Genomic DNA, 21,006 nt, shown 5'->3' with positions numbered 1-21,006 from the left:
TCAATCTTAAGTACCACATAAAGATAAATAAATAAACTAAATGTATTGTGTCCATCTACAACTAAATATATATATATATATTAAAAATAAACAAATAGCCTGCCTGTAATCCCAACTGCTCAGGAGGCTGAGGCAGGAAGATGGTGAGTTCAAAGCCAGCCTCAGCAAAAGCAGGGTGGTAAGCAACTCATTGACATCCTGTCTCTAAATAAAATACAAAATATGGCTGGGGATGTGGCTCAGTGGACGGGTATCCCTGACTTCAACCCTGCTACCCAAAAAATAAATAAACAAATAAATACGGTTTCATAAAGTCACAATTCTTACTGGATGATTAACTTTTGGATGATTTTCATGCTTTTTCTTCATTTCTTCAAATTTAGATTCTTCTTCTTTTCTCTTTTCCTCATTCAGTGTTTTTAAATATTCTCTCCGTTCATGTTCCTTCATCATTTCATATTTTTTAAATTCTTCATGCCGAGTCTTGTCATAGTGTTCCAGATCACTTGTTGCCTTAAAAAAATAAAGAAATGTATTTGAAAAGTATAAACAAAGCCATTCTTAAATATAGCACACTAACAGAAGGTAGTATAGGAAAGCAAAAAATGACTGGACTACTCTTTTTAAATTCTACCATTTTACTGGAGTGGGTATTATTACCAGGGAATGTAAGTGTTCAAAGAAACTAAGAATTCAAAGCTAACTTCAATTTTAGAAAATTCTCATAAGCAAGAAATATATGTTGATTTTTTTTAAAAAATGGAACGGACTGTATCAATCTGTATGGTATAGAAAACTAGAATGGTTTCTAACCATTTCACTAAATCTAATAACTGCCAGACTAGAACATCTAGTTTGGTAAGTCTTTTATACATGAGAGGTCTATAAATTCTCATCTAAAATCCCTGAGGCCAGATGTGTTTTATAACTTTCCATGTTTTAGACAGGGAATATGACACATATACCACATTATAAGACATCCTACAATGTCTGTAATCAAAAATATTAGTATTTCTTTAACAAAAATCTATAAATAGACTAAATAAAAAACTTCAAATAACATTACTATAATTGGTTAGTTCAAGCCAGGTTTCAGTCTTTATAGGTTTTTGAATTTTGAAATTGTGGATAAGTGATTATAAACCTGCATGTCCACATTAATACCTGCAATGATCAAGATTAAGCTACCTCCCTTTAAAGATAGATATTTTAGCAAGTATATAAACGTTTTATTTCACTGGCACAGTGGTGCATGCCTGTAATCCCAACAATGTAGGAGGCTAGGCAGGAGGATTGCAAGTTTAAAGCCAGCCTCAGCAAATTAGCGAGACCCTAAGTAACTTAGTGAGACCCTGTCTCAAAAACTAAAAAGAGCTGGGGATGTAGCTCAGATGGCCCTGGGTTCAATCCCCAATACCAAAAAAAAAAAAAAAAAAGTTTTATTTCTGCTTCATTGGGTTTATTTGCCAAATTACAAAACCTCAAATGTACAATAAGAACAATGCTTTTTGGAATTATTCTCACCGCTTTGATTAGCATATCTAAATCCGTGGATTCAAACTTGTCAGGATTCATATGGTTTAGATGATCAAATTGTTTTAGAAGAGCTTGGTGGTCCATGCCTATATCTGAAAGAAAATGAGAAAACTGTAAATGCTCCATTACCAGTTGCTAGAAACATTAACATAAATGATATAAGAAAAATACATTCACATTTATTATTACAGAATTTTATAAGAAAATTTCAAAATTTCAGAATAAGGGCTCGTATCCATTTTTAGAATATTACACATATTGTTATTCTAGACAAAGGTAATGAATCTAAATAGGATACAATTTAATATGCATATTTTAAAGTTCTATGTAGAAAGCCTATTGACTATCAGCATAATTAACAGCAAAAACCTTTTTGATTATTTTGAAACTATCAGATATACCTTATTTAAAATCAGGTAAACTCTAGTATAATACCCTCAAAGATCTAAGTAGCATTTCTGAAGACAATTGTAGAGCAATAAAAATTTAATTTAAGTAAATTCATTCAAATTATGACATTTTTAAAGAACCAACAAATGTATTCTTTGAAATAAATTTTTAAAGACAAGTTACAAAATGAACTGGTAAAGTGACTCTGGATTATTTCAATTGTATAACTGATTGGGTCATGCATTGACGTTGGAAATCAGGGTTTTCACTTAGGAAGAAGGAATATACAAATACATGAAAAAAGTCTGTGAAATGGATAGGAATTAGTACTATATGTGAACTCAGGATTTCTAAAATATGTACATGCAACATGTATATTGCATTTGTTTCACATGTATATGCATGCGTGTGGAGACATGTATATATTTCCTACATCTGATGAAAGTACAAGAAAAATACATTCCAGTAACAAGGAAAATACTATTGCTGGCCTTTGATCTATAATATTATTCCCCATTTAAAAGAACCAGGGCACCAGACACAGCAGTGCACTCCTGTAATCCTAGCAGCTTGGAAAGCTAAGACATGAGGATCAAAAGTTCAAGGCTAGCCTAGGCAACTTAGTAAGACCCTGTCTCAAAAAAAAAAGGGGGGGGTGTAGTTCCGTGGAGGAGTGCCCCTGGATTCAATTCCCAGTAGTGGAGGTAGGGAGGAAAACAGGGCTCCTCAGAGAAATGGCTGATTTAGGGCTTAGAAAAGGGTAAGTAAAAGATAAACCTGGAACATATTGTTATGTCAGAAAGATGTAGTTCAGTCAAGCTTTCACTGAATCTCTAGTATGGCACTGTATTAGGAGTTTTACTCATAAAGAAAAAATTTGTTAAAGGACTTACCCCTAAAAAAATATAGCCAGACAGTGAAACATGAAAAGATGCCTAACCTCACTCAAAATAAGAGAAATACACACTTAAACTACACTATTAAACCATATAACAGGAGCTTGGGTTATGGCTCAGCGGTAGAGTGCTCGCCTTGCATGTGTGAGGCCTTGGGTTCGATCCTCAGCACCACATAAAAAAAATAAATAAATAAAATAAAGATATTGTGTCCATCTACAACTAAATAAAAAATAAAATAAACCATCTAACGGAACTGCAAAATTCAGAATTATTGCTAGTGGGTATATATACTGGCTCAACTTCCATGGAGGTAATAGTAGGAACAGCTATCAAAATTACAAACATACATATCTTTTTATTTAGCTATTTCACTGTGGGAAAATTATCCTACAGATATCTTATATGGAACATACAAGATTAATCACTAGAAATAACCCACATGTCCATCAATAGGGACCTGGTGCCAGGTGTGATGGTCCACACCTGTAATCCCACCACTCAGAAGGCTGAGGCTGGGAAATTCAGTGAGACTCTTTCTCAACATAAAAAAAAAAAAAAAAGGAAGGCTAAGGATGTAGCTTAGCGGTAGAGTATTTGCCCAGCATGCATGAGACCCTAGGTTCAATCCCCAGTGCTACCAAAAAAAATAATAATAACAGGCCTGGTTAAATGTATCCATATAATGAAATTCTATGCAGCTGTTAAAAAAAAAAAAAGTAAAGATGGTCTCCATGTACTAAAACAGAAATATCTTCAAAATGTTTCAAAAAAGGAAAACAGTACACAAAATGTGTACTGTATGCCATCTTTGGGGGGTTTTTGGTTTGTTTATTTATGTGATGCTGGGGATCAAACCCAGGGCTTCTTATATGCTTGGCAAGCACTCTACCATTGAGCTCCAAATCCCTGTCTGCTACCTTTTATATAAAAAGAACCTTTATCCAGGTACAGTGGGAATGCCTATAATTCCAGAAGACTGAGGCAGTAGAATCACAAGTTTAAGGATAAACTGAGCAATTTAGCAAGACACTGGCTCAAAAATAAAATATTTTAAAAAGGGATATAATACAGCAGTAAAGCACTGGCCTAGTGTGCCCAGTACCCTGAGTTAAATCCCCAGTATGGTTAAATAAATAAACTTACTTTTTTTTATGTTTGTTTCTGTAAGAATAAAGAACCTCAAGGACAAGGACGGTATTAGAGGACAGTAGGAAGTTATAGGGAACAAAAAATACCAGATAGATTGCTACTCTGTACTTTCTTATGCTTTCTAATTTTAAACCATGTGAATGCAATACCTACTTCAAAAATCACCTCCCCCGAAAAATCCTGTAAGTTCTTCTTTAAATTATCAGAAATTTTAACTCATAAATTATGAATCAATGAGAAAATTCATAAATTTCCTAAGTCACATCAGAATCTCTGTATTTTTAACAAGCTTGCCAAGTGACTCTTATGCAATCTTAAGTTTATGAACCACTATTCCAAGCCAGGTGTGGTGGCACACACCTGTAATCTCAGCAACTTGGGAGGTTGGGGTCTGAGAATTACAAATTCAAGGCTAGCCTTGGCAATTCAGTGAGACCCTATATAAATAAATAAACAAATCAGACTGGGGATGTAGCTCAGTGGTAAACCACCCCTGGAGTCAATATCTATCTATCTCTCTCTCTCTCTCTCTCTCTCTCTCTCTCACACACACACACACACACACACACACACACACACACAGACAAATGTGTTTATTAACCACAATCAACCACCAGAAGAGCACAACCAACATATGGGGGCATGTCACAGGACACATGAACCAGCTTGAAGGATCTCACATTGGCCAAATCTAGCCCTCTGATTTTGACTCATAATTAGAAAGGCCATTCTGAGATAATAAATGAAATTCACCTATTTTGTCACCTACTACTTTTGAAATTTTATTTTTTTACATTTAAATATTTGACTCATATACACATATTTTGATGCAGAATAGAAGAATAGCTACATCAATATTTTAAACATTTTTTTCTCTTTAGGTTCATTCAAATGGTTTATAGTATTAGATTTCCTAATAGTAAGTCAAATTTGTATTCCTAAAATAAATTTACTTGCTGTAAGACTATGTTATTGAGCTTAGGGTATACCTGTGGTGAAGCATTTTCCTCACTTACACAGGCCCTGGATTTGATCATCCGTGCCACAAAACTAAAAGAAAGAAAAGATTAGGGGTTTTCATTTTTTATGGTGCTGGGAATTAAACCAGGGCCTTGTGCATTCGAGGCAAGCACTCTTCCAACTGAGCTTTATCCCCAGCCCAAGATTTTATTTTTGTGATACAATAACTTTGGTTTTGGTATCAATACAGAACAAGAATATGGAAGCTTTCTTTTTCAGTGCTTAACAATAGTTTAGAGAGCATTGATAATCTGATTTTTAATGGTTTGAATTCCTTTATGAAAACTGTATAGTTATTTCTTGTTTGGTTTTTTGTTTTTTAGTACTAGGGATTGAACCCAGGCAAGTTTTAACACTGAGCAACATCCCCAGTTCTTTTTATTTTTCATTTGAGATAGGGTCTTACAAAATTGCTCAAACTTGCAACCCTCCTGTCTCGCCTCTAGAGTCACTGGGATTACAGGCATGCACCACCGTGCCCATGAGGGCCTGGTGATTTTTGTAGGGTTAGCTCTCTGACAATTGTTCTATTCCATATGTGATATTATTCTAATTAGATTTTCTTTTGGTTTCCTTTGATGTTGCTCTTCCTCTTTTTTTTTGCATTACATTTCTTGTTACATATATAGAGCATAATTTTTCACATCTCTGGTTGTATATAAAGTATGTTCACATCAATTCATGTCTTCATACGTGTACTTTGGATAATGATGTCCATCAACAATGTTTATAGCAGCACAATTCACAACAGGGTAGGGATGCCCTCTTTCACCACTTCTATTTAACATAGTTCTTGAAACGCTGGCCAGAGCAATTAGACGAAAGAAATTAAAGGGATACATATAGGAAAATAAGAATTTAAATTAGCACTATTTGCTGACGATATGATTCTATAGAAGACCCAAAAAGCTCCACCAGAAAACTTCCAGAACTAATAAATGAATTCAGCAAAGTAGCAAGATATAAAATCAACACCCACCGCTAAATCAAAGGCATTTCTGTATATGAGTGACAAATCCTCTGAGTGGGAAATGAGGAAAACTACCCCATTTACAATAGCCTCAAAAAAAATAAAATACTTGGGAATCAACAAAAGAAGTGAAAGATCTATACAATGAAAATTATAGAATCCTAAAAAAAGAAATCAAAGAAGACCTTAGAAGATGGAAAGATCTACCGTGCTCTTGGATAGGCAGAATTAATATTATCAAAATGACCATACTATCAAAAGCACTATACAGATTTAATGCAATTCCGATCAAAATACCAATGGCATTCCTCATAGAAATAGAAAAAAAGCAATCATGAAATTCATCTGGAAAAATAAGAGACCCAGAATAGCTAAAGTAATCCTTAGCAGGAAGAGTGAAGCAGGTGGCATCCCTATACCAGACCTTAAACTATACTACAGAGCAACAGTAACAAAAACAGCATGGTATTGGCACCAAAACAGACTGGTAGACCAATGGTACAGAATAGAGGACACAGAGACTAACCCACAAAATTACAATTACCTTATATTAGACAAAGGTACGAAAAACATGCATTGGAGAAAACATAGCCTCTTCAACAAATGGTAATGGGAAAACTGGAAATCTATATGCAACAAAATGAAATTAAAGCCCCATCTCTCACCATGCACAAAACTTAAGTGGATCAAGGACCTGGGAATTAAACCACAGATGCTGCATCTAACAGAAGGAAAAAGTAGGCCCTAATCTTCATCATGTGGGATTAGGCCCCAACTTCTTTAATAAGACAATATTATATAGCACAAGAATTAAAAGCAAGAATCAATAAATGGGATGGATTCAAACTAAAAAGTTTCTTCTAGGCAAAAGAAACAATCTGTGAGATGAATAGAGAGCCTACATCTTGGGAGCAAATTTTTACCCCTCACCCGTCAGATACAGCACTAATCTCTAGGATATATAAAGAACTCAAAAAGCTAAACAACAACAAAAAAACAAAAACCCAATCAATAAATGGGCCAATGATCTGAACAGACACTTCTCAGAAGAGGATATACAATCAATAAATATATGAAAAAATGTTCATCATCTCTAGCAATTAGAGAAATGCAAATCAAAACTCCTCTAAGATATCATCTCACTCCAGTCGGAATGGCAGCTATTAAGAAGACAAACAGCAATAAGTGTTGGTGAGGATGTGGGGAAAAAGGTACACTCATACATTGCTGGTGGGACTGCAAATTGTTGCAGCCAATATGGAAAGCAGTATGGAGATTCCTTGGAAAACTGGGAATGGAACGACATTTGACCCAGCTATCCCTCTCTTCGATCTATACCCAAAAGATTTAAAAACAGCATACTATAGGGACACAGCCACATCAATGTTTATAGCAGCACAATTCACAATAGCTAAACTGTGGAACCAACCTAGATGCCCTTCAGTAGGTGAATGGATAAAAAAAAAAAAATGTGGCATATATACACAATGGAATATTACTCATCAATAAAAGAGAAAAAATCATGGCATTTGCAGGTAAATGGATGGCACTGGAGAAGATAATGAATGGCAAGTGAAGTTAGTCAATCCCAAAAAAACAAATGCCAAATATTTTCTCTGATATAAAGTGACTCACAGTGTGGTGGGGGAGGGGGAGCATGGGAGGTGGAATGTGATGCTTTTCTTCTTTTAAGTCAGTGGCTTAATACATTACTTTTTGTTCTTTCTATTGATAAAATAATTTAAAGCTAATAATTTGAATTTTCATATTTATTTGTTTTTGTGGTCCTGGGAATTGAACCCAGTGCCTTACAAGTGTTCTACCACTGCTCCACATCCCAGCCCTTTCTTTTAAAAAAATTATTTTGTGAAAGGGTATGGTTAAATTGAAAAGGCTGGCTGCATTTATAATCCTCCTGCCTCAAACTCCCAAATAGCGGGGATTATAGTATGTACCACTGCATGGGTCTTCATTTGAATTTTTTGAATGATATACTATCTATTCAAAAAATTAAATTAAATCTTAAAATTTATGAGATGTCAAATCAATACATATAATTTTGACAAGAAGAACATGACATGTCTCATGTAAACTGACCTCAACAACCAAATACTGAAATTTTCCTACCTTCTAACACTTACCTTGAAGAGAATCCAATTTAGCTTTAATTAGCATTCTTAACCTTCCTACTTCTTGCCTTTTCAGTTCATCAAGTTTTGTCCTCACATGGTGACTTACTAAATCCAGCTCTTTGCTTAGCCTCCCACTCTATCAACAAAATTAATAAATTAGCTTTATCTATTACATTCAGTTTTTAGACCATATGTAACATATTTAAAAGAGGGTTATAATAATTAGTGATAAACACTTTGATTAGTTGAGATAAACTCACCTAATTATAATCAAAAAGCATCTCAGAAGAGATTCAGTTTGTAATTCTAAAAATCAATATGTCTAAAAAAATCACATAATTTAGGAAAGTATATTTAAAGCACAAAGTAGAAACTCAAAAAATTGAACTGTAAAATGGTGCAGCCACTTTGGAAAATAAGTCTGGAAGGTCCTCAAAAAATTAAAAGCAGAGTTATCATATGAGCCATCAATTCTATTCCTAGGTACACATAAGAGGATTGAAAACATATTAACACAATAACTTGAACATAAATGTTCATAGAAGCATTATTCATGTGAACCAAAAGAAATATAAACAATTCAAATGTTCATCAACTAATGGATGAATAAAGAAAACAGGACAGTTCTTCCTTAGTATCCATGGGGGACTGACTCCAGGACCTAAATGGATACCAAAATCCTTGGATTTTTAAATCTCTTATTCAAATAGCATAACATTTGCATATAGGGTTTCATTCTTTTATTTTTCAAATCCTTATGTTAAGAGGTTGACTTTCAATAGATGAAAGCAAGAAAGCTGCTTTCCCATACAGAAAACCCCAACCCAGAAGCAAGCCCTTTATCAATTGTTTAGCACCATGTTACCCACAAATGGAAAAATGAACTGAAGTGAGCGCTTGTAAGTCTAGCAATCCAGCCACACCCCATTTCCCAGGAGGAAGGGCTCTCTGCACATGACCAAGGACCATGTCCCCCGGAGTGGGGGGAGGGGTCCTGTCTTACACCTTTGAATAGCTTCCCACTATCCTCAAGTCATGATCCAAGCCCCTTCATCTGATATACAAGATCTGACCCATGACTATTTCCAACTTCATATTTTGGCCATTCATGGATTCCATTTCCCACTCTGGGATTCAGGAATAGGTACTACTTCCATTTTTCTAGGTACTTCTTGTCTTTGTACCCTTGTGCTTTTGCCTAGGATACCGTCCAGTCTGTCTTTTTTCCAGGTATTTCTTTGATTTCTGGCATATATACTATCTACCAAGAATGACTTCTGGCCTTTCCCCACTGCTTCATATTGGATTATGTGTCTGTCCTCTACCTCTATATAATGCAACATCCATTTATCCATCTATCCATCCAGATAATCTGTTTCTGGATGTGATTTTCCCCTAAGTGTTCCTTAAGGGCTAGGAAAAGTCTCATCTTTGTATCCCCAGCATTTAGCTCAGAGTCTGATATGCTTAAATGTTTTTTAAATAAGTATTTAGTTACATTTACCTTTATTTCTTCTATGTCTGCTTTCTGGAGCTTTTCTCTGAAATGTTTATCTGTTTCCAGCACATCAATCACCTGCTTAAGATATTCATCATAATAAAGTCCAGTATCCTTCAAATTAAAAAACAAATGGTAATGCTTCTGAAAGTTTTTCCATGTTTGAATCAATCTTTTTTTTTTCTGGAGTGGCAGGGGGAATGGGGATTTAACCCAGGGATGCACTATTACTGAGCTACATCCATACCACTTTTTTATTTTCTATTTTGAGACAGGGTCCCACTAAATTGCTTAAGCCCTCATTAAGTTGCTGAGGCTGGCCTTGAACTTGCAATCCTCCTGGGATTCCAGGCATGTACAAGTGTGCTCATCTTAAAGATATCAATCTTTAAGAAGCAATTTCCAGCAAAATGGCACTAAGAAATATCTATTCTGATAGTTTTAATTATTAAGGTTAAAAAGCTGGATTTCTTAGACTTTTGTATCTGAACCAATATCATGTTATTATAACATAAAGATACATTTATTATATGGTTTAAACAAGGAAGATTTAACCAGTAATATGAACTGGTTTCTTCTCATTGCCATCTGTCTCTCCTTTGAATATAACAGTATTTTCTTAGCTAGTTAGTTCTAGATTGAAATGTATTGATTAATTCTTCTATGTACTAATTGCATTAAATAAACACTGGCTAATGTTAAACAGCCTATGCCTGTCACATACTCTTTTTATTGCTATTTCAGAAATACAGGCTAAAGGTCCAATTTTATAAGTAATGAATATTTGCAATATTTTAGTTATAATGTTTCCATTTTACTTCAGTTAGATATAATTAATTTAGTTATAATTCCGCCCACTTCACTTACTGGTGGTTCTATCTTTGCACTTTCCACAGGTTGAGTGTTTTGTACTTTTGTCTTGTCGATGTCTATAGGGACAGCTTCAAGAGTGATTAGTAGACATGTAGCTGAGAGAAAATAATACTGTTGTAGGCTGGTCCTCCACCTCATCTGAAATACAGAAAGAGTTATAGTCAGGTCCTAAAAAGGTGTTTTAAAACTACATATGGAATTCCCAATGTCACATTAATAACATTCAATCTGAAAGACTTATTAATACAACAAAAAAATTCTAGAAAAGGAATAAAAATAGATTGTAACTTGGGCTGGGCTTGTGGCTCGGTGGTAGCGTGCTCGCCTAGCACATGTGAGGCACTGGATTCGATCCTCAGCATCACATAAAAATGAAATAAAGGGCTGGGGATGTGGCTCAAGCGGTAGCACGCTCGCCTGGCATGCGTGCGGCCCGGGTTCGATCCTCAGCATCACATACAAACAAAGATGTTGGGTCCGCCAAATACTAAAAAATAAATATTAAAAATTCTCTCTCTCTCTCTCTCTCTCCCTCTCTCTCACTCTTTCTTTAAAAAAAATGAAATAAAGATTGTGTGTCCACCTACAACTAAAAAATAAATATTTTTAAAAAATAGATTATAACTTGTCAAAAATAATACTTAAAATAGATTACTAAAGAAAATCAGGGGAGAGATATTTTTAATCAAAATTAAAAAGATAGGACAAAAAATTTAAAGTTCAAACTACATAAGAAAACATTTGGCTTATTATAAAAAAAAAAAAAAATCTCCAAGTAAAGATGGTACTGAGGAACCCAATTTTTTTTTTTTAAAAAAAAACAGCTCAAAATGAGAAAAGAAGGAATAAAATCACTTTTCCCCAATTAAAATATTGGGAGCCAAAATTATTTCTGTATAGCTTAATTTAGTTTCAACCTAATTTTAAAAATAAATTGCTCTATGAACATCTGTTGATTAAGAGAGATAAATAACTAACCACAAATATTCTTTTAACCTTATTAAATTATTCTGTCACAACCAATAATCATTTGGTAAAGATCTTTTTGGTCAATAAGTTTTCAAATAAATAGGTCAATAAAATATCAAGTAGAATATAATGAGGCTGAAACAAAATAACAATACTAACATTGTTAGTCTCACAATATTCAAATTTTATTTATTCATTCCACTAGGATCTCTGTAACTCCAGAAGTCTACTACAAAAATTAGAATAAATGTCTCATATTCAATTGATTTTATACATATAAACTTATGATAGTGTTCAAGTCAATAGTAATATCCTGAGGGTGTAGTTCAGTGGTAAAGCACTTGCCTGGCATATGTGAGGCCCTCCATTTGATCCTCAGCAAAAATAAAAAAGATACATTTATTATATAGTTTAAACAATCTGGAATATGCATTATTTAACTTAGAGTCTCTCAAACTTAACTAGTCATAGACTTTCCTTTTTTCTTTTTCATTTTTTTTTAGGGTAACACATTCTTATATAGGTCACAATTTGGAAAAGAATACAAAACCCTAGTCAGGCATTGTGCCACACACCTGTAATCCCAGCAATTTGGGAGGCTGAGGCAAGAGGGTTACAAGTTCAAGGCTATCCTCATCAAGTTACCAAGGCCCCAGCAATTTATTGAGATCCTGTCTCAAAACTAAAAAACAAATAAATAAAACTTGGGGTGTAGCTCAGTGGTAAAGCATCCCTGGGTTCAATCCTCAGTATCAAAAAGAAAAGAAAAGAATAAATAACCTCATTTTCATACCACACCCTAGATGGTACTCACTAAATACACTGAGGGAAAGTGACTCATTTTACAAATGAAGAAATTAATAATCAAACAGATTGCCTTTATAGTACATTGTATTTTCATTAACAAAACCATTAAGACTCACATTTCAGCAATTTCTATAGCAATTTTTAGCATCTGTATTGAGATAAACTTCACATGGCACAAAACTTGCAGAATTTGTCTAATCTATGAAGATGCTACTCAGAGTTTAGTTCTCCAGCCTCTCAGATCAGAAGCCCCCTGGAGCTGACTGTCAGGAATACCAATTCTCAGGCTCTACCCAAAGCCTCAGGGATGGGGCTCAGGAATCTTCCAACAAATTTTCCAGTGATTCCTATGTATAGTGAAGCTTAGGATTTATCTTCTCTAGGACACTGGTTCCTCAAGCTTGATTGTTGTAAGTAAATGTTTTTCATGATGAATGATTGGCTCCATGATGCTAAATAGGTTTTCATTTTTGTAAAACTTACAGAGCTTAGAATGGTTTATTTGTGGCATAGACTAACCACTATGAATCACCTCCTCTTCCCCAGAATTATTTTTTATGACAATAAAGGTTTATTTCTCATTCATGCTTTATGCCCACATACATAGGTGTGTGTTTTGGTTTTGGTGTTTTTGAGATATAACTCATAGACCATGAAATTTACCCTTTTAAGTGATACAACTCAGGCTTTCTTTCTTTTTTTTTTTTTTTTTTTAGTGTATTTACAAGGATATGCGACCATTGTTACTAATTTTCAAACATTTCATCACCCCCCAAAAGAAAACCTATACTCAATAAGAATCACTCCCAATTCCCTTTTCCCCTACTCCCTGGGTAGCTACTAATCTACTATTTTATTTTTTGGTACTAGGGATTGAACTCAGGAGCACTCAACCACTGAGCCACATCCCCCAGCCCTATTTTGTATTTTATTTAGAGACAGGGTCTCACTGAGTTGCTTAGCACCTTGCTTTTGCTGAGGCTGGCTTTGAACTTGTGATCCTCCTGTCTCATAATCTATTTTCTGTGTATATATATTTGCCTATTCTGGACATTTCATATAAATGGAATTGTACAATACATAGCCTTTTGTATTTTGTCTGGCATTTGTCATTTAGCAGTATGCTTTCAGGGTTCAAGCATCCTGTAACATGTATCAGGACTTCATCCCTTTTTAGAGCTCAACAGATATTCCATGGTATGGATATAACACAATTGTTTATCCATTCATCAGTTGATGGACATTTAGGTTGTTTCTACTTTCAGGATGTTTTAAAATAATTCCTCAGTGAACATTAGTGTTCAAGCTATTATATTAGTATGTTTTCAATTCTTTTGATTATATACCTTTAGGAATAGAATTGCTGGATAAATTTCATAACTCTGTGTGTTTAACTTTTTGAGGACCTGCCAACTGTTTTCCAAAGTGGATGTACTATTTTACACTCCCATCAGTAATATAAGAGGGTTCTGATTTTTCCACATCCTCCCATCTGTTGTTGTCCCTTTTGCTTTTTCTCACTCTTCTGCCACATCTACCATAAATAAGAAGACAAGTCAAGAGAGAGATGTGCTTGTATATATAACTATGTATGTCTCCTGGCAATATCTCAAAGTGACAAAACAAAGAATCTCTCTAATCGAAAACACTGACAGAATTTATGATTCATAAACACTGATTGATCCTCATGTTTATTATAAGTAACAGTAACAACCATCTATTTAGTGTTTCCTATGTACCAAGCAGGACAATTAAACATTTTTTTATATTAACTCATTTAAGTCTTATGACAACACTGTAAAATAACTATTATCACCCCCATTTTAAAGTAAAAGAAACCTCACTGCTTAAAAAGCTTGATCTAAGTCATAGAGCAGTTAGTCATAGAGACAATTTAAACTTGAGAGTGACTAATGCCAAAGCCAAAGATACTTTTAAGCCTCGGTTCTCAACGTGTGGGGTTCCCAGGCCAGTACCACCAGTATCACCTGGGAAATTGCTAGAAATGCAAACTCTCAAGGATTACTCCAGACCCAAATCAGAGACTCTAGGCTGTAGGCCCCACAATCTGTCTTTTAACAAGCCTGTGGATGATTATAATGCCTGCTAAAGTTTCAAAAGTACTGCCCTATAACATACTGCCTTCCCTCTTTCTAATACTTATAATGAGAGACAAGGAGAATACTTATGTCAAAAAGAAATGTTGGATCCTTAAGGAATTGGAAATGTCTGATGTATGTATGTGTGTGTGTGTGTGTGTGTGTGTGTGTGTTCAACAGGGATTAAACCCAGGGCCTCTAGGTATAGTAGGCAAGTGCTCTACCACTGAGTTACATCCCCATACCTTTTTATTTCTTATTTTGCTGCAGGGTGTAAGTTACCCAGGGTAACCTCAAACTTGTGATCCTCCTGTCTTAGCCTCCAGAGTAGCTGGGACTATAGATATGTACCACCACAGTCACCAGAAAATTACTTTTATACCTAACAATAAGGCAGAATTAAGTTTTATTATGTACTTTCTAATTCTAGCTGCATCGCTTATTTACTATGTCATCACAGGTGAGTCAATTGACTTTCTCCACTTTAGTTTTCTCATTTTAAAAACAAAGAATTTGTTAAATTAGAGAATTTCACTTAACCTCAGTATTTGTTAAGTGCTTAAATTCTAGTACCTATTTTCTTAAGTATAGATCTTTTCTATTATGTATTCAGAAATACTAATAAAGTACTAATAAAGTTGCTTATATTCACACCAATTATTTTATTTTTTAAAGAGAGAGAGAGAGAGAGAGAGAGAGAGAGAATTTTTTTAATATTTATTTTTTAGTTTTCGGCGGATACAACATCTTTGTATGTGGTGCTGAGGATCGAACCCAGGCCGCACACATGCCAGGCGAGCGCGCTACGGCTTGAGCCACATCCCCAGCCCAATAATTTTAAATTATTAATTTGTAAGATCAATAAATGCCTTTAAACTAAACATTGGCAAGTGTAAAATACATAGGCAAAGGAAGAAACAGATGTAGGAGTTGAGATGGGAACATTAATTGTAACATAACAAAAATCAACTTTCAAGGAAAATTCCTTTGGGGATACAATGACAAAAAGAAGTAAAGCCAAGAAAGTTTCACCCTTTGGAAACAGGTTGTGAAACATTATACCCTCTCATCAAACTTAGACCTTCTTGGTGGAGTAGAAACAAAGCTTAGGTTTAGAGGTTGTCAGACTTGCATTGAATTGGTACTGCTGTTTCAAAATCAAAGGCTATTTCATATTTTGATAATTTCAGGACAAAAGACTGATTTTAAAGGAGAAAATTGTTTGTTTTAAAGTCAAATACAACAGAATAAATAACAAATACAGCCAAGAGCAAGAAGACTTATATGACTCAATTGGTATGAAATGCCCAAAATAGGTAAGTTCATAGAGGAAGAAATTAGATTACTGATTGCTTAGAACTATTGGTAGGAAAGGGGGAAATAAGAAATAAATGCTAATGGATACAGGATTTCTTTTGGGGGGGTGATGAAAATGTTCTAAAATTAGATAGTGGAGATGGTTGAAAAACCCTACAATTATACTAAAAGCAAGGGAATTGTATGAATTATATTCCAACTTTAAAAAAAGGAATAAATGGTGGTTCCACTTGACTCAGCTATCCCTCTCCTCAGACTATACCCAAAGGACTTAAAAACAGCATACTACAGGGACACAGCCACATCAATGTTTATAGCAGCACAATTCACAATAGCTAAACTGCAGAGCCAACCTAGATGCCCTTCAGTGGATGAATGGATTTTTAAAAATGTGGTATATATACACAATGGAATTTTACTCAGCAATAAAAGAAAAGAAAATCGTGGCATTTGCAGGTAAATGGATGGCGCTAGAGAAGACAATGCTAAGTGAAGTTAGCCAATCCCAAAAAAACAAATGCCGAATGTTTTCTCTGATATAAGGAGGCTGACTCTTAGTGGGTTAGGGAGGGGGAACATGGGAGGAATAGATGAATTCTAGGTAGGGAAGAAGGGGAGAGGGGAGGGAGGGATAGGGAGAAGGCAGGGGATTAGCAAGGATGGTGGAATGTGATGGACATCATTATCCAAAGTACATGTATGAAGACACGAACTGGGTGTCAACCCACTTTATATACAAACAGAGATATGAAAAATTTTGGTACATATGTGTATTAAGAATTGTAATGCATGGGGCTGGGGATGTGGCTCAAGCGGTAGAGCGCTCGCCTGGCATGCATGCGGCCCAGGTTTGATCCTCAGCACCACATACAAAACAAAGATGTTGTATCCGCTGAAAACTAAAATATAAATATTAAAAAAAAATTCTCTCTCTCTCTTAAAAAGAAAAAAAGAATTGTAATGCAAAAAAAAAAAAAACAAAGTACATGTATAAAGGCATGAATTGGCATGAACATACTCTATATACAAAGATACAAAAAATTGTGCTCTATTTGTATAATAAGAATTGTAATGCATTCCGCTGTTGTGTATTTAAAAAGGTAAAAAATAAAAAGTAAAAAAAAAATAAAAAATGAATTTAAAAAATAGAGCAAAAACTTCAAGCTGAAAAAATTTTAATGTGAAGATCAAAAAATACAATTCATGCTTCACAATCATTTAATTTTTCTATATTCTTAATGATTTTTGTCTCCTTGTTTCACCATTACTAGACAAATATGTGAAAATCTTACATTATTATTTTGGACTTTTCTGGTTTTCCTTATGATTTTGTCAATTTTATTTAAATATTAGATATATATAAATGTTATACTTTCTAGCCTTAGATTTAATGTTTTATCATATGTGAGTGGCCTTCATATCCCAACTTGCCTTAAGGTCTATATTAGTTGTTACTAATATAGTGAAACCAGTTTTTCTTTTGAATACTGTGTGAATATATATATACATGTACATATGTACACATGCAAACATACACACATATACTAAGGTGACAATCTCTGCCTTCTAAGTGGAGTATTTTCTCTGTTTACATTTAATTAAATTACTTATTCTGTGCTTAATCCATCCTAAAATGCACAATTTCTCATTTTAACATTTCAGGAATCAGGGAGTATCTTTCAATGACTGGAACATTAAAATTGTGATTGAAGCTGGGCACAGTGGCATATGCCTATAATCACAGGCATTTGGGTGGCTGAGTCAGGAGAATTACAAGTTCGAAGCTAGCCCAGGCAAATTAGTAAGACCTGTCTCAAAATAAAATTTAAAAAGATGTGGGGATATAGCTCAGTTGTTGAGGCTTCCCTTGTACACACTAAGCCCTGGGTACCATCCCCAATACTTCAAACAACAACAACAAATAAAATTGTATTTGGTCAAGTACCAACAACAATATGCATTACATATGCATAAATTTTTTATCAAATTTATTCTTACTGTCCTAACTTCAGAATTTCTGCATTATCAGTAGTTCCTTATTATTACTTTAAATATCTTCCCAAGAAGATTAAACTATATTTTGATATTAAAATGAAAAGTTATTTTGTAAGTTCAGAAATGAAGCACTCAAATTGGTGAAAGAAATGTTTGATGTTAGAATAATAATTTTATTTTTTCTCATAAAGGAAGAAGTAAGTGCTTTACTAAACTCTAGACAGAAAGATACCCAAAGTAGGACTGAGGATATAGCTCAGGTGGTAGAATGCTTGCCTCACATACACAAGGCCCTGGGTTCAGTCCCTAGCACAACACACACACACACACCAAAAAAAAAAAAAAAAAAAAAAAAAAAAAAGATACGTGAAGTAGATGATGCCATGTTACATTTTGTTAGAGCAACAGAATTACCTATTAGCAGCCAAACAATGCAAAGGCAGCCAACAGAAACTGACAATGCCTCCAAAAAAATTTCAAGGAACATGAACTTGATTTGACCAATTTATAAAACATTAAGGCAAATGTCAATTTGTCAAAAACTTCCTAATAGTACTAAGCAAAAGCTGCAGAACTTCCAACAACATGTAATTTAACTGGGGAGAAAGCTGAGTTGAGTCAATAGGAAATGACGACAAAATTCTGATGCTATTTTAGAATACTTCAAAATAATACACTAATGCTAAAGCTACAAAAGAGATTTATATAAGAGAATGGGTTATAAAACAGCTATCACTGTAATGCATCATAAATACCTATGGCCAAAAGTCGCTGCTATGTTAAATTTTAAACTGCAAAATAATTTCCCAACAATGTTATTACATACATTTTTAAAAACGAAAAAACCAGGTATGGTGGCACACACCTGTAATACCAGGTACTTGGGAGGCTGAGGCAGGAAGATCTCAAGCTCAAGACCAGCCTCAATAACTTAGCAAGACTCTGTCTCAAAATAAAATAATACAAAACTCTGGGAATGTAGTTTAATGATAAAGCATCCCAGGGTTCAATCCCTAGGGATGAAAAAAAAAAGTAAAATAAAACTTTTTCAGTAAGCATATTGTAAGTAATAAAGCACAATGTCATAGTTTGGCAGGATTTTTTTCTATAGCATACGATGGTATATCTTAGTATCAATGAGGTCTTAGAATCAATGAAATGCAGGTATTCTATCTTAAATTCAAAATCTACCATCTTCTTTAGGGCTTTCTATTTATCCTGTCTCTTTAATATTTATTTTTTATTGTCTCATCTTTTCTTTTATCTTTTTTTATTAAAGGAGAATGTTTTAAATATACTTTTTCCTTCTACTAGTTTTAATCTTTCAGTGTTTATTCTAGACATAATAAGGATAATTAACTTAAACCTTTACTCTATTTCTTAATAAAGTCTCTTCAAATGTCACCTGCTGTCATAACAAAAGAAATAGAAAGTGTTGAAGTATATTAGGTAGAAAAGTAATGACAAAAATCTCTTTAGGGGTTGGGGGCTTGCCTAGCATGTGTGAAGCACTGGGTTCAATTCTCAGCACCGCATATAAATAAACAGACAAAATAAAGGTCTGTCAACAACTAAAAATGTATTTTAAAAAATCTCTTTAAATACCAACATAATGCCAAAGGTGTCAGAAACAGGGTTATATGTCATCTTTATGAACTGGAAAAGACAAAAATATCCATACAAAAAAAGGAGAAATGAGTGATAAAGAGAAACAATGGGAAGAAGTGGGACTAACCTACTTTTCTTCCATTTTCCAATCATTAAGACTGGCCTTCTTCTCCTGTCTTTTATCACCCTGTGTTTCCATAAGACTCAGACTTCAAGAGGAGACACTGAGCTAAACTAGGCTGAAACAGTAGACTGACTAATCCAAATATGGATAGGCTGATTATTTCCTCTCTAAAGTAGGATGATGTGAGATTCTAAATCAAGAGATCAATTCATTGAAGAACATCTTAGAAGATGGAAAGATCCCCCATGCTCTTGGATAGGCAGAGTTAATATTGTCAAAATGGCCATACTACCAAAACTGTTATACAGATTTAATGCAATTCCTATTAAAATCCCAATGATATTCTTCATAGAACTAGAAAAAGCAATCATGAAATTTATTTGGAAAAATAAGAGACCAGAATAGCCAAAGCAATTCTTAGCAAGAAAAGTAAAGCAGGAGGCATCACAATACCAGACCTTCCACTATACTACAGAGCAATAGTAACAAAAACAGCATGGTATTGGCACCAAAATAGATATGTAGACCAATGAATGGCACAGAAGAGAAGACACAGAGACCAACCAACATAAACACAGTTTTCTCATACTAGACAAAGGTGCCAAAAATATACATTGGAGAAAGGATAACCTCTTCAACAATGATGCTTGGAAAACTGGAAATCCATATGTAGCAATATGAAATTAAACCTCTATCTCTCACCATTCACAAAACTCAACTCAAAGTGCATCAAGGACCTAGGAATTAGACCAGAGACCCTGCACCTAATAGAAGGAAAAAGTAGACCCAAATCTTCATTGGGCCCCGACTTCCTTAACAAGACTCCTAAAGCACAAGGAATAAAATCAAGAATCAATAAATGGGATGGATTCAAATTAAAAAGCTTCTTCTTGGGCTGAAGTTGTGGCTCAGAAGTAGAACGTTCATGTGGCATGTGTGAGGCACTGGATTCAATCCTCAGAAACACTAAAGTAAAATAAAGACATATATTTAAACAAAAAGCTTCTTCTCAGCAACAGACACAATCATTGAAGTAAAGAGAGAGCCTACAGTATGGGAGCAAATTTTTACCACATGCACATCAGATAGAGTACTAATCTCTAGGATATATAAAGAACTCAAAAAACTTAATACCAAAAAAACCCAAATAATCCAATTAATAAATGGGCTAAGGAACAAACACTTCTTAGAAAAAGATATACATGTAATCAACAAATACATGAAAAAGTGTTCAACATCTTTAGTAATTAGAGAAATGCAAATTAACACTACTCTAAGATTCATCTTACCCCAGTCAGCATGGCAGTTATCAAGAATACAAGCAATAATAGGTGTTGGAGAGGATGTAGGGGAAAAGGTACACTCATACATTGCTGGTGAGACTGCAAATTGGTGCAACCACTTTTGAAAGCAGTGTGGAGATTCCTCAGAAAACTTTGAATGAAACCACCATTTGACTCAGCTATCCTACTCCTCGGTTTATACTCAAAGGACTTAAAATAGCATACTATAGTAACATAGTCACATCAGTATTTATAGCAGCTGAATTCATAGGAGCTAAACTGTGGAACCAACCTAGATGCTCATCAATAGATGAATGGATAAAGAAACTGTGGAATA

The 21,006-nt window shown here is 34.4% G+C and overlaps 1 protein-coding gene across 3 annotated transcripts in view; it reads right to left on the bottom strand.

Annotated features, from left to right (window-relative positions):
* NUCB2 (nucleobindin 2) overlaps window positions 1-21,006 on the bottom strand; it is a 48,372-nt gene that overhangs the window by 25,791 nt on the left and 1,575 nt on the right. For all 3 annotated transcript variants that reach the window (XR_014018540.1, XM_081264559.1, XM_081264560.1), the window contains exons 2-6: window positions 10,462-10,605; window positions 9,601-9,708; window positions 8,106-8,232; window positions 1,525-1,628; window positions 328-513 (exon numbers count right to left, since the gene is read on the bottom strand). Coding sequence is in view for 2 of the 3 variants with exons in the window: in XM_081264559.1 (XP_081120685.1) it covers window positions 328-513; window positions 1,525-1,628; window positions 8,106-8,232; window positions 9,601-9,708; window positions 10,462-10,605 (669 nt within the window). In the remaining variant the exon portion in view is untranslated. The remainder of the gene's footprint in view (window positions 1-327; window positions 514-1,524; window positions 1,629-8,105; window positions 8,233-9,600; window positions 9,709-10,461; window positions 10,606-21,006) is intronic.

The sequence above is a fragment of the Spermophilus citellus genome, assembly GCF_964194105.1.
Source record: "Spermophilus citellus genome assembly, chromosome: 2".
NCBI lineage: Eukaryota > Metazoa > Chordata > Mammalia > Rodentia > Sciuridae > Spermophilus > Spermophilus citellus.
The sequence above is the reverse complement of the archived record's forward strand: the minus strand, read 5'-3'. Positions and strand labels throughout refer to the sequence as shown.